The sequence below is a fragment of the Mesoplodon bidens genome, assembly GCF_964165515.1.
Source record: "Mesoplodon bidens genome assembly, chromosome: 9".
Lineage (NCBI taxonomy): Eukaryota > Metazoa > Chordata > Mammalia > Artiodactyla > Ziphiidae > Mesoplodon > Mesoplodon bidens.
In genome coordinates, this window is record NC_138166.1 from 47634851 (window position 1) to 47650538 (window position 15688).

The window sequence follows — 15688 nt, forward strand, 5'->3', positions numbered from 1 at the left end:
ACAACCTCCCAAGACTGAACCAGGAAGAAATGGAAAATACAAACAGACCAATCACAAGCACTGAAATTGAAACTGTGATTAAAAATCTTCCAACAGGGCCTCCCTGGTGGCGCAGTGGTTGAGAGTCCGCCTGCCGATGCAGGGGATACGGGTTCGTGCCCCGGTCTGGGAGGATCCCATATGCCGCGGAGCGGCTGGGCCCGTGAGCCATGGCCGCTGGGCCTGCGCATCCGGAGCCTGTGCTCCGCAACGGGAGAGGCCACAACAGTGAGAGGCCCGCATACCGCAAAAAGAAAAAAAAAAAAAAAAAAAAAAAAAAAATCTTCCAACAAACCAAAGCCCAGGAACAGATGGATTCACAGGTGAATTCTATCAAACATTTAGAGAAGAGCTAACACCTATCCTTCGCAAACTCTTTCAAAATATAGCAGAGGAAAGAACACTCCCAAACTCATTCTACAAGGTCACCATCACCCTGATACCAAAACCAGACAAAGATGTTACAAAAAAAGAAAACTATAGGCTAATATCACTGATGAACATAGGTGCAAAAATCCTCAACAAAATACTAGTAAACAGAATCCAACAGCACATTAAAAGGGTTACACACCATGATCAAGTGGGGTTTATCCCAATAATGCAAGGATTCTTCAATATACGCAAATCAATCAATGTGATACACCGTATCAACAAATTGAAGGACAAAAACCATATGATTATCTCAATAGATGCAGAAAAAGCTTTTGACAAAATTCAACACCCATTTATGGTAAGAACTCTACAGAAAGTAGGCATAGACGGAACTCACCTCAACATAATAAAAGCCATATATGACAAACACACAGCCAACATTGTTCTCAATGGTGAAAAACTGAAACCATTTCCACTAAGAGCAGGAACAAGACAAGGTTGCTCACTCTCACCACTATTATTCAACAAAGTTTTGGAAGTTTTAGCCACAGCAATAAAAGATGAAAAAGAAATAAAAGGAATCCAAATCAGAAAAGAAATAAAACTGTCACTGTTGCAGATGACATGATACTATACATAGAGAATCATAAAGATGCTACCAGAAAACTACTGGAGCTAATCAATGAATTTGGTAAAGTAGCAGGATACAAAATTAATGCACAGAAATTTATTGTATTCCTATACACTAATGATGAAAAATCTGAAAGAGAAATTTAGGAAACACTCCTATTCAACAGTGCAACAAAAATAATAAAATATGTAGGAATAAACCTATCTAAGGAGAAAAAAGACCTGTGTGCAGAAAACTATAAGACACTGATGAAAGAAATTAAAGATGATACAAACAGATGGAGAGATATACCATGTTCTTGGATTGGAAGAATCAACATTGTGAAAATGACTATACTACCCAAAGCAATCTACAGAGTCAATGCAATCCCTATCAAACTACCACTGGCATTTTTCACAGAACTAGAACAAAAAATTTCACAATTTGTATGGAAACACAAAAGACCCCGAATAGCCAAAGCAATCTTGAGAAACAAAAACGGAGCTGGAGGAATCAGGCTCCCTGACTTCAGACTATACTACAAAGCTACAGTAATCAAGACATTACGGTACTGACACAAAAAAAGAAATATAGATCAATGGAACAGGATAGAAAGCCCAGAGATAAACCCACACACATATGGTCACCTTATCTTATCTTTGATAAAGGAGGCAAGAATATACAGTGGAGAAAAGACAGCCTCTTCAATAAGTGGTGCTGGGAAAACTGGACAGCTACATGTAAAAGAATGAAATTAGAACACTCCCTAACACCATACACAAAAGTAAACTCAAAATGGATTAAGGACCTAAATGTAAGGCCAGACACTATAAAACTCTTAGAGGAAAACATAGGCAGAACACCCCATGACATAAATCACAGCAAGATCCTTTTTGACCCACCTCCTAGAGAAATGGAAATAAAAACAAAAATAAACAAATGGGACCTAATGAAACTTCAAAGCTTTTGCACAGCAAAGGAAACCATAAACAAGATAAAAAGACAACCCTCAGAATGGGAGAAAATATTTGCAAATGAAGCAACTGACAAAGGATTAATCTCCAAAATATACAAGCAGCTCATGCAGCTCAATATCAAAACCACAAACAACCCAATCCAAAAATGCACAGAAGACCTAAATAGCCATTTATCCAAAGAAGATATGCAGATTTCCAACAAACACATGAAAGAATACTCAACATCACTAATCATTAGAGAAATGCAAGTCAAAACTACAATGAGGTATCACCTCACACCGGTCAGAATCGGTCAGAATGGCCATCACCAAAAAATTTACAAACAGTAAATGCTGGAGAGGGTGTGAAGAAAAGGGAAAACTCTTGCACTGTTGGTGGGAATGTAAATTGGTACAGCCACTATGGAGAACAGTATGGAGGTTCCTTAAAAAACTACAAATAGAACTACCATGTGACCCAGCAATCCCACTACTGGGCATATATCCTGAGAAAAACATAATTCAAAAAGATTCATGTACCACAGTATTCATTGCAGCACTATCTACAGTAGCCAGGACTTGAAAGCAACCTAAGTGTCCATCAACAGATGAATAAAGAAGATGTGGCACATATATACAATGGAATATTACTCAGCAATAAAAAGAAACAAATTGAGTTATTTGTAGTGAGGTGGATGGACCTAGAGTCTGTCATACAGAGTGAAGTAAGTCAGAAAGAGAAAAACAAATACCGTATGGTAACACGTATATATGGAATCTAAAAAAAAAAAAAAAGGCTCTGAAGAACCTAGGGGCTGGACAGGAATAAAGACGCAGACGTAGAGAATGGACTTGAGGACAGGGGGAGGGGGAAGGGTAAGCTGGGACGAAGTGAGAGAGTGGCATGGACTTATATACACTACCAAATGTAACATAGTTAGCTAGTAGGAAGCAGCCACATAGCACAGGGAGATCAGCTCATGCTTTGTGACTACCTAGAGAGGTGGGATAGGGAGGGTGGGAGGGAGACACAAGAGGGAGGGGATATGGGGACATATGTATACGTATAGCTGATTCACTTTGTTATACAGCAGCAACTAACACAAGAATGTAAAGCAACTATACTCCAATAAAGATGTTAAAAAAAGAAAGAAAAGGGACCAGATAAACAAACTGTGGTATGTCCATACAATGAACTAGTCAGCAAAAATAAGGAATCAACTGCTGATACACACCTACATGAATGAGTCTTGACATAATTATTCTGAGTAAAAGAAGTCAGTCAAAAGAGTACCTACTGCATGATTTCATTTATATAACATTCTAGGAAATGTAAACTAATCAAGAGTGACAGAAAGCAGATCAGTTGTTTGGGGGGTTGAGAGAAGCAGGAGCGAAGATGAAAAAGGCACAGGAGAAAACTTTTGGGGATGATGAATATGCTTATTATCTTGATTGTGGTAATGATTTCATGAATGTGTATACATTAAAATTTATCAGTCTGAATACTTTAAATGTGTGTCATTTCTTTCGTGTTAATCATACTTCAATAAAGCTGTTAAAAAAAATCAAGTGACAGAGCCAGTTAACCCCATGCCAAAGAGCAAGAAGAGGAAGTAAAACTGTCACTGGAAAACTCTTGTCGTCTGAGGTAAACTTCATAAAAAAAACTTCACAAAAAAAAACTTCTTAAAAAAACTGAGTTTTTGCCTGGAGAACAGATATAAATAGGAAAATTCCTAACTGTTCCACACCAGCAAGTGTAATTTACCAATGTCACAATCTGTCTAAAAAATCTGTTAATTTAAGTGCATAAGGTAAAGTCTCTGCCAGTTCTAGCCTCCATTTTTAAGAAAAAAACACAATGAAATATTGAAGAACTACAGTCTGAAATTCTCCTCAATAGTAACATACTAAGTATTCAGAGTTTTTCACCTTGATTTAAGCCATATTTCTTGGTTATTTAAATAATACAAATGGAAATAGAACATACAATGAACTATATAACTAAATAGCCACAAATTTAGTAGTTCCAAAAAAAAGAGTGTATCAGTTACCTGAAGTGTTAGGATATTACCTTGGCTTAGCAGTGTTGTGAGTCTGCAGAGAACTTTTGCATACATAAAAGGACACAGGCAGATGGCATTTAACCTAACATACAGAGAGCCCTTCAACCTTGAACGCCTACAGTAGGCACTGAAATTGACAGAAACCCACAGATACATGCCCAGGAATCTCAGAAATTCAAAATAAATAATAAATAAATAAACACCCACTTTGGGATTCATTTGGTTGTATTTAGAAAGAAAAAGTAATAGCTTCACAAAATACTGTAATAAAAATTTTCACATACTGAGGTACCCAGTGGCGTGTTGGTAAATGTTCAATAACTGGCTTGAGGGAAAGGGAGCAAGCCCTGGTTTGCAGCATTTGCCAATTTCTGTGGTGTAAATACCCTCACCGTGGCTGGTTTCGAGCTGATCTGAATTCACCAAAGCAAGCTGAAAAGAGAAGCACACAATCGGTGTGCCTGAGCTTGAGCACAGCTAGGACAAGCACCCCACTGGAAATATCTCAAGTGTGAATATAAGCTAACTCCAACCCTATAAGAGAAATAAACTACGTTTCTAGGAAACGCCTGTGTGTTTTATTCTTTGTGGATGACTTTTCAATGCTGAAGCTACCTTTTAACATACACTTCCACTTGAAAAAAATGATCTTTAGGATGCAGGAGACATTACCCATCATCAAATATTTGAGATTTCTTAATACTGAGGCATTCAACAAATCTGCTTTTTCTTTAACAGGAATCTTTAAACATTCAAACTTGATTCAAATTAAAGGCTAACTGTGAGTCCCCGAAAAGTGAAAAGGAAAGGAAACAAACAAGATACAACATTTTCATACTGATTTTAGACAAGGATTAACTTAAGGTAACTTGTTAGTCAAGGGGAGGATGGTTAGGATTAAGTTAATCATCTCTGCCGTCACAGAACTTGCGTGCCCCACCTTGCAACAGAGGTGTGGGGATATGTTTGTAATTTTTGTTTGGGGGGAGGGCTATTCTGCAATAATAGGAATTAGAAGGGGAGATCAAAAGCCATCTTTTTGTGGTGTTTTCCACAAAGAGACTTTCTTCAAAGCATAACTTCATAAGGAAAACTAACAGAAGGAAATAAACTTATCAAACTGGAAATTCAACAGAGAGGGAAAAAGCAAGAGCAACAACAGCTCCAGCCATTTCAACACAACTGTAGCAAAGAAATAATAAAAGGAGTAACAAAAGAGCAGACATATACCCAAGTTCTGAGTCTGACTGCAGCTGGAGCACTGAGGGGTCTGTGTCCCACTGCAGGGTCCTAATCGTGCAGCACAAAGGAAAAAAGAACACAGAGAATTAACAAAAGGGGAGGGAAACAAACCAAACCAAACTATGTCATTCATCAAGGCAATGGCATATACAATGTGTACACAGAACATCTCCCCACTTTGTCACCCCGGCAACCCCCAGGAGCCAGGAAGACCTGGTGAATATCAAATGACAAGAGAAAGTGAGGAGCTGTCCTTTCCTTTGAACAACTGTTTGATACTGGAAGCTATGGTTGTTTTCATGGAAGGAAGCCCAGAGCTAAATATTCAAATATTCATCCACTCACACACCCCCTTTTTGCTTTTGTTTCGTTCTACACTGGAGCCTGATTGATTTCAGCATGTAAACTGCTTCATGTATACCCCAGAGCCCAGTCACACCGGGGAGCAACAAGCATCTCCCATGCAATGATGAGAATCAAATGCAAGGGTTCGAATGGGCCACAGCAGGAGCATCTGGGGAAGTCTGGCCAGGTAGAACACGACTGAAGAACCAGGAGAATAACTGGCTTCCTCAGGTCAGTTACTGCAAATACAACGCATTAGATTTCGAGGCTCATGGGTATTTTGTTGTTTTTTATTTATATATTACACCAAGATGGTGACCAACAATAATATCATTTGTCTCTAAAGATGCCAGGGATATCTTACACCTTCTAAATATTTCACAAGAGATAGCACAAAGTATCAATAGTTACCAAGGTTACCAATAATTATCAATTTCCCTTGTTATTTCTCCATCACATAAAAGGAAGTAGCTCTTCCATGAACAGAGTGCACACAAGGACCTCTCTCAGGCAGGACCTTTAAATTCCCTGCACGTTAAGTAGTTACAGGTGAGCCAGGCATAAAGTTACCTGGTAGACAACCAATGGACAGTAGGGACTTTGGGGTCAGGCATCTGAGACTCAAATCGTGCCTCTGGGACTTACCAGCTGTGTGACATTGGGCATGTTGCTTAAGTTCTCAACCCCTGCACCCTTTTACTTGCTCTGAGTGTGGCCCAGAGACCAGGAGCATCAGTGTCTCAGGGAGTTTGTTGGAAATGCCAAGACTCGGGTCTCACCCAGACTCACTGACTCCACACTACAGTTTAATAAGGCCCCAGGTGATGTGATTTGCGGGCACCTTGAAGTTTGAGAAGCCCTGCTCAGTTTCCTTGTCTGTAAGGATTTACCATGACTTATGAGACAGTTCATGACCTGGCTTGTAGCCATCTTCCCAAATTATCTCTAAGTGCTGCCCCCTCCCTCACTGTGTCTTCCCTGATGTTCTTCCCCCCAAAGAGCTGTGTGGCTCATGCCTTTGCTTGTTTCTGTCTTTTGGCTCAAATGTCACCTGCCCAGAGAGGCTTTCCTTCTCTCACCACCCTACCCCAAGCAACACTTCCTTGTCACTCTTCATCCCGTTCTCTTATCCTGCTTTTTACTTTCTTCATAAAGTATCTTTACCTATGATTTTATTATACTTCAGTTTATTTATGACTGTTTGTTGTTTAACTCTGGACTTAAGCCTCATATGACAGGAGCAGCTATATCTCCACATTATAGGGATATATGCCTAGACCCATGCGTGGCATACATGTTTATATAATACAGTATTAGTTGAATGAATAGATGGGTGGATGGACTGTCTCTCTCTGGATTTCTATAGGGACTACATGCAATTATACCTATAAAATATAAAGTAATTATTTGATAAACAGTAGCTGCTCTTACTATACCACATCCACTATAACTACTCCCAATGTTTCTTTGAGTCAGTGTCCCACATATGTAAAGATTCCACCTAAGCTCCTCCTGTAGAAGTATTGGAATGCAGTTTCATAGCTTCCCTTATTAGTTCTGGTCATGCTCCTGTCCTCTTACCTAAATGCACTGAAAGATGACAGCTAAAGTGAGAACACAAATTGGCCATTGTCTCTTAGACCAGTGCTTCTCAAACTTTAATGCACAGATATCTGGGAACATTGTTAAAAATGCAGATTCTGATTTGGTAGGTCTGGGGTGGCCTGAGATTCTACATTTCTAACACCTCCAAGGGATGCAGATGCTGCTGGCCTGTGGACCACACTTTGAGTAGCAAGGTCTGGACTTAGATCAGTAGTTTTCAAATTCTAACATGGATCAGAATAACCTGGAGGGATTGTTCAAATACAGATGCTGATTCTCTACCCCAGAAATTTTGACTTCAGCAGTTCTGGGGTGGGGCCTGAGCATTTGTATTTCTAACAAGTTCATAGGTAATGCTAACAGCTGACCCTGGAACCACCTTTAGAGAATGATGGGGCTAGACTATTGCTTCCATTAGTCAGCAGGCAGAAAGCATCACTGATCCTCAAATACATCAGTATCTAAACCAGTGATTAACTCAAGACTGGCCTAAGGTCCAGGCCATTTTCAAACCAATTAAATCAGAATGTCTCGGGTGGGACCCAGGCATCTGGATTTTTTAAAACTCTCCAGGTGATTCTCATGTGCAGCCAGCGGTGAAAACTACTGCTCTGCACTCATTCTCTGTCCAAGGAAAGCAACTGTCTCTGGCTCTGCACGCTGATTCCATCACCTCCTTTCAAATCGGGGAAGTAAACGAATCCATTACAGTGATTCATCCTTGCTGTTCACCTATCGCTGGGGATCAAACCTTTTATCTTTATGGATATTTCTTTGGCTACAGACAGAGGAGCAACCTCTGGCTCTGGATCACTGTGAGAAGCATTCCCTCATAAGGAATGGGACCAGCTCCTTTGCCCTCAGGTTTCTGACGGGACAACTTTTATTGGCCTTTTTTCGTTCCTCCTAGGCAGGTGAAGAATGCGGCAGCTCCCAGGTGGTCACAGCTATTCTGCTATTTATCCGACAGCTCACCTGAACTCACTGTATCCTTAAAGAAGTAAAAACGATGATTCTCTCAGAATCACTCACTTCAGAAGTCCACAGATGAGCAGTGTGGAGTTTGCATTTTACTCAGCCAGAACAACAAAGGAGGTCTTTGGCACTAACCCACAACAGTCCTGCCCTCCACCCCAGTCACGCATGTGTTCCTCAGTAAAAGAAATCAGTCATTGCCATTAACGAGCAGTGTGGTAAGGAGTCAAGCCGAGGATGCTATCGTGTGTGCTAAATTCTTCTTCTCATTTTTCCCATTATTATCTGTGGAGTGGTCAGACTTACACAGAATGCACTTTTTCTTTGAAAAGGAACTTAGAGTCAGTACACTGAATAAACAATGTGTTTCCGAGGGTAGCCTAGGAATGTGTATTAAATGTTTGCTGAATTCCTCCTGTGCAAACTTGCAGAAAAACTTCCCTGTAGATAGCAGCACCTTGGAGAGGGCCTCACCTCAGCCTAGGGGTCTTGGCTTGTGTTCTGGGCTCGGCTCCACTATGTGTCATCAGAAAAGTCTGCTGTCCTTAGCAAAAGGAGGGTGCAGGCCTAGAGGCCTTTAGGGTTCTTTTCTGCCTGATTGTTAAAATGTCAGATGACTATTAAACTGCCTTTCTGCTTCCTCTTCTCCAGCTGGAATACTTTTCTTTAACCAACTGACATAGTTCTTATTTTTTAACCATCTTATCATCAACTTACTGTATCATTGAAAGTAAAATGATGGTTTCCCCACAGCTTCTTGGACAGTTTGAAACCTTGCCAGGTAGTTTATTTTTTAAATGAAAGAAGTAGTAAAATTGTAAGTAAATATATGTGAACTTAATACATTATCACAAAATATTTTCATATAGAAATCACCCTGTTTACTATAGTAATTAGTTCTAGTTATCAGTCCTCTGGAATGGACCAATCAATGCATGCAGGGACAGAATATTTTTATAAAAATATTCATTTAATTGTTCAATAAATTCCTATTAACAGCCTAATATGTAAACTACTGTGCTAGAGGATTAAAAGAACTCCTAAGGAAACTGCAACTCTTATGGGGAGATAAAACATATAAACAGTTTCGCAGAACAAGGCAGAAAGTAAAACAAGCCATGTAAGCGCCACAGTTATGCTGTGGGACATGGGACTTGCACTTAAGAATCTTACATTTTAGTAAAGGAATGAGACCTATGAATATTTATACCTAATGATATGCATAGTGATAATATATACAAGGAAAAAAAGTAGTTCTAATCACTTGCCCAGGGCCTGGCAAAGTTTAAAGTTTCAGTCAATGTTAGCTGGAAAAAAAAAGTAAATGCCATAAGAAAGATTAATACTAATGATAGCTATAATTTCCTTTCAATGAGTGTTTATTCTGTGCCAGCCAGCCAGGCACTGGACTATACTTTCATTATCCTTTGGAAGCCAGAGCAGGGAGACACCTTCCCTCTTGAAAAGATCAGAGATTCCATTCGACCTGGTTTTTGAAAGATGGAGCAGGACTGGGACATAACAAACTCATTTTTCATCAGTGCCTTGTTTATTTTAGGCAGCTGAGTTAGTCTACTAGTTCTAATAAGACTTCTAGATCTAGTAAGTTGTATTTTAGATGCCAATTTACCAAGTTGTCATGAGAACAATAACTGCCAGGCAGAGCAATTATACAAGCCTGACAAAGTCTTCTCCCCTTGAAGACCAGCTTCCTGGGAAGCCAGACAACTTTAGCAGCACTTTAGAATTAGAACAAGTGAAGCTGAACGTTTAACTATTACGGCTTCTCCCTGTCCTACGCCCATGTCCACATTTTTCAGCAAGACTAGACATACCTCCCTCACTTCTGCCAGAGCCTCCATTTTCCCTAATTTCTTGGGATGACCAACAGAACCTGTTTTGATGAATGTAATCTTTCTTTAATTCTGTCAATTAGATTTTGTTCAGTGTTCCTGTCTGGGAAACCATCTTGGTTTTGTTTGCTTATTTTTAAGAGTTGTATTTGTCTGCTCGGATCAATTGTAGGTTGATTTCTTAGGTTAGCTCTCTGAGGGCCCAAGGGAGGATCTCTTTCATATGGAACCTGCAATTTGCACAGATCCTGAATAACCCAGTAATTCCTTACCTAATCTGGCATCATCATGGCTCTATGGTCCCATGGTTGGATCGGCAGTTCTGGACACACCGTTTAAGGTCACATTTCCTAACTTTGTTTCAAAATTCTAGGTACAGGAGCTTCCCACACCATGGAAAATAATCATTCACCTATTTGATCCTAAACATGCCAAACAATGTAGGCTCTGGCATCTCATCTAAAAAGGCCTACCATGTAACAGTTAGTTTATAATTTGGGGAAAATTTGTTTTTCAATATTTCTTTAAAAAAAAAAAAGAATAAGCAAAACACCAAAATTCTTCAAACTCACAGTGACCTATTAAAAGACTAACAGAACTTTATATTTTAAACCTTTTAACAATTCATCACTATCCAGCTTCTTAATAAAATTCTCCCTACATTGGCCCAATATTACTTGCTCAGTTTCAGTTTATTAGATAGAGGGAAGTGAAAATTCAAATGAAACAAACAAAACAAAACAATCCCTGGCCCTCAGCTGAAAGTATAACTTAGGAGTAAAAGACATGATGTCTGTTTTGTGTAACCTTGTTCTCTGATGAGTCGTTAATTTCTTCCTGTTCAGCAGCAAGTTAGTGGTTTCCATTCTTCTTCCCATCTTTTTTAGACTCCAGAGTAGACAGCCTTAATATTCTTCCCTTAAAGAATATCTTTGCTCTTACCTTTTTTTTTTTTGGTTTTGGTTATAAGAAAGAGATGTCTGATAAATACTTGGAAAGCAGTAGTAAAGAACTGTCATTTGTAATGCTAGTATTCAATGCGGCTGAGGCACGCTCATATACTGCTGGTGGCATTTTAAATGAGTACAGTTCTTTGGGAAAGCAATATGCCAATATGGAGCAAGAATCATAAACACAGAATTACTCCAGGACTCGTTTCACTTCCAGGAACTCAGCCTACGGAAATAAAATAACACAAGCAATAATAACAAAAATGATGATGTTGATGATAACAATGACCTCCAAATTATCAAATCCCAAGGCTAATTCTTCTTTCTCAGCCTTGATCTCTATGATTCTGGTGACTATTTTCTCCTTCATAGCATGTTATTTCTTTTCATTTTCCTGACCCTAAAAATCTTGTTTCTTTTCCTCCTCTCTCACTGTAACTTTGGAAGGGTCCTTATTCTGTCCATCCCCGTAAAGGCAGACATTCCCCAACCAGGGTTATTTCTTCTCCCCTCACCTCTATACTCTAACTGTAGGTGATCCCAAAGATGTCCATATATCTTCAGCAAAAAATAACCCCAACGTCCTCATCACCCTTGAACTCCAAGTCCCACCTTTTCACATGCTTTTTGGACATATCCATCTGTAACACCAAAGCCATTTCACCCTTCCTTGTCTCATCTGTCTTTCCCTTCCTTCTCTATTGCCACAGTCCTCGTTCAGACCTTCGGTCCTTTTTATCAGACCAATGGTTCCCCCAAACTCATCTGCAAATCTTGAAAGCATTATAAAAATGCAGTGGCCCAGATCTCAACTCAGACCTGTGCCCTAGGTATCTGTGTTTTTAATAAGCTGCCAAGTAAATTCAATAGATAGCTACCAGATATGGAAGCCGGGAATCTGAACTATCTCCAAGGCCATAATTGCCTGACTCTGATCTCTTTTCATACTGCCTCCTTCACATGCATTCTACATCCCATATTCTTCCTTCCCCCACCATTTTCCTTTGTTTTATCTGGAATGTCCTTTATCTGGACATTATCTGGACATTATACATTCCATTATCTGGAATGTCCTTTCTCCCACCTCTACTTGTCCAAAGCATAGGCACTATTTAAGGCCCAGCTCAAACGCCTTGCTCTCTAAATATATTTGTCCTCAATAACCTCATTCACAGATAACTTGTCTCTCGATGGGACAAGAACGGAGAAATACCTGCACCTCTTATCTCAGTTCTCTTTGCCAACCTACAACCCACTTGACCTCAATAGTAGCCCTGCATCACGCTTTAAGGCTACGTCTGAAGATGGTCTAAAGGATGTAATAAGCACTGTTACAAAGCCCAGGGGCCTCAGCATGAAGACAAACACACTGTTAGTCCTACCCTACCTTTTTACCCTGATCCCAGTAACTGGATTTCTGCCTTGTTTCTGTGAGAAATCCTCGCCTTGCACCTCAGTCCTCTAACCACTGCCAATGGTTCCCCTTGAGTAAAGTCCACCTTCTGGCAACTAGCCCAGCAACCTTGAACTACCTTGCTATTACCTGGGTCCTCATCTCTCCACTCATCCTGCACCCATCCTATTCAGTTTTTTGCAAGCTGTGCAAGCGTGTACACACATGCACACAAACACACACATCAATGAACATCTACCTAGTACCTAATATGTGTTAAGACTCTAGGTAGGGTAGTAATGAATCAAAAGCACGTATCCCACAAGAATATACAAGTTAATTATAGATGATCTGGGAATAATGCTTTACGACGTTATTGCTTATCTCTATGTACAAATACTTAAGAGCTGTACTACATAGAAACATTTCCTTAGATGGCTTCAAATTAAATATGTCAATTTACTGGAAGTGGGATCTTTAGAAGAAGAATTCCTCCATCTTTGTATTCCTTGCAGGACTAGCATTTATTGTGTGTCATACAATAAATTCTCAACTATTTATTGAATGAATGTGATGAATGAACGAATAAATGAATGGTCTTTACTTGCCTTTTCTGCAGATGGGTGTGAATTGTGAGGGCAAGCTGATTCCCAAAGAAATAGTTTTTATTTTCTTTATTAAAAAATTAGAGAATAAATCAGGGCATGTCTGCCTAACTCCCTTCATCTCTACCAAGCCACTTACACAGAACTCAGTCTTGTATGGCACGATGTCACCACATGGTGCCAGGAGAATTTTCAGGCTCACTTCCACACTGAAGAAGGACAGCCTATCTTGAAAATGCTGACCTCAATGCACGAATGGATAAAGAAGCTGTGGTATGCACACATACATATAATGAAATATTATGAGGAAATCCTACTGTTTGTGACAACATGGATGGACCTTGAAGACATTATGGTAATTGAAATAAGTCAGACAGAAAAAGACAAAACTGTATAATCTCAATGATATGTGGAATCCAAAAAAACCAAACAAACTCATAGAAAAAGAGATCACACTTGTGGTTATTAGAGGCAAAGCGTGGGGGAGCGGGAATTAGATGAAGGGGGTCAAAAGGTACAAACTTCCAGTTATAAGATAAATAAGTACTAGGGCTGTAACATACAACGTGATGATTAAAGCTAACACTGCTGTATGATATACAGGAAAGTTTCTAAGATAGTAAATCCTACGAGTTCTCATTGCAAGGTGAAAATGTTTTTTCTTTTTTTCTTTCTTTTCTTTTTATTGTACCCATATGAGAAGATGGGTGTTAGCCGAACCTATCGTGCTAAACATTACACAATACATGTAGATCAAACCGTCATGCTGTGCACCTTAAACAGTGATGTATGTCAATCATTTTTCCATAAAACTGAAAAGAATGCTGACCATAATGCTAGTTTGTGCTGCGAATGAAAAGAAGTCCAGCTACTTTCTCTACCAATTGAACTTAGCAACTTTGTTAGTCCATGAAGCAACCACCTTGGAGCTCAAATTGTCATCTTCTTTTCTCTTTAAGGTGGAGAGACCTCTCGAGGGCAGAATACCAAGCTCCCCTGAGTCCCACAGTTTTTCTGGACTCTTGTTCACGTCTTCTCTTTCAAACAAATCACTAGTCACTAATCAGATAAAGAAAACAGTTTGGGCCAATGTGAGCATAGTGCCAAACAGAAAATCTCCAGTCAGTGTCATCCCCAAGCTCTTTTTCTAAGTGCCATTTCCAAAAGTAATACAGTGAATAATAAGGACATTTTAAAATCCATCACATCACTTAATCTGCCAGAATCATTAATGTGATGTCAATTAATTAAGAATGACATTTAAATAATGAGTTAATGTTTTACTTCCCAGACTCAATGATTTCCTTACTTTGGCCTGGCAATGACAATGATAAAGATTTTTTCCAGTGTCAGGAGTAAAATTGGAACAGTGCAATACACACTTATACCAGGCTCTTTTTAAAAAGCCTCTTTCTTCATTTACTGTGTGAGAATCTTCCCTCTGTTGGCTAAAGCCCTAACATGGAGCTCTGATATGGGCCACGCTAAGCCATACAGGGAGTCCATTGGAGCTGGATTCAAAAAAGAAATGCAAGACTTCCCATCACAGAGCAAGGATGTGTTTTCCCCAAATCTTACACAGAGGACCTGCTGTCAAGCAAGCAGTCTCTCTAGAAGAAATCTCAGCAACCCCTTGCTAAAAATAGATGTTTACCCTATAACTATAACCATATGGGTATATACAGCACTCTCTGCCTGAGACAGAGTGACAGGATATCAACAATTTTTAACTAATCAGTCTATGTGCTACATAAAGAGAAAACCCTATAGTGTACACTTTATTTCCTAGAGACTGACTTTTTTTTTTTTTTTTTTTTTTTTTTTGGCGGTACGCGGGCCTCTCACTGTTGTGGCCTCTCCCGTTGCGGAGCACAGGCTCCGGACGCGCAGGCTCAGCGGCCATGGCTCACGGGCCCAGCTGCTCCGCGGCATGTGGGATCTTCCCGGACCAGGGCACGAACCCGTGTCCCCTGCGTCGGCAGGCGGACTCTCAACCACTGCGCCACCAGGGAAGCCCGAGATTGACTTTTAATCAGCCTCGAATCAGTGATTTCAGTCTCCCTGAAGTCCAACTAGCTGGTAGCATCCTGTCAACTTCTCTTTACATAATGATCAGTTAAGGAATTTTGGATGCACAAAATCTTACTAGTCTTATTAAATTTCCCCCAAGGTTTTGCATTATTGTATTGTACTTTTCTACCTTTACTAAAACCTCCTTACAGTCTTCCCTTTAGCTTCTGATTCATCAGAGCACCTTGAAAGATAGTGATGTTTTCACCAAAAAGAGTTAAAAATCCTTTGAGGTTCAGGTAGTGCCAGAGAATCCTACGGAGTCCAATTGTGGATGAAGTTAAAAGTCCTGAGGATTTTCTGTCGGGCATTAAGCGCACGTGGTCCCTGAGCACATTTTCCTCTCCTCAAATTACAAGAGAAAAGTGGTGACCAGGTGCAGCCAGCACAAGCTGACCATGAATAAATTATTCTAATTTCCTTATTTGTGAGTTCAGAGTTCACTAGGCAGTAAGTAGGTCAGGGAAAGGCAGAGTTTATCAAATATCTGAATTTTACCCGAAGTATTTTGTCAACATAATACTTAATATTAACTATACAGAGACCTAATGTTCAAACTGAACAGGAGAGGATCTGCAGACATCTGTCCCAGTTCTGATCTGGAG

At 39.7% G+C, this 15688-nt stretch overlaps 1 protein-coding gene across 13 annotated transcripts in view; it reads right to left on the reverse strand.

Annotated features, from left to right (window-relative positions):
* DYNC1I1 (dynein cytoplasmic 1 intermediate chain 1) overlaps window positions 1-15688 on the reverse strand; it is a 484637-nt gene that overhangs the window by 266474 nt on the left and 202475 nt on the right. For 10 of the 13 annotated variants that reach the window (XM_081243706.1, XM_081243717.1, XM_081243712.1 and 7 more), the window contains one exon: window positions 5276-5335. The exons of the other annotated variants lie outside the window; for them this stretch is intronic. In XM_081243706.1, the coding sequence (XP_081099832.1) occupies window positions 5276-5335 (60 nt within the window). The remainder of the gene's footprint in view (window positions 1-5275; window positions 5336-15688) is intronic. 13 annotated transcript variants of the gene reach the window in all.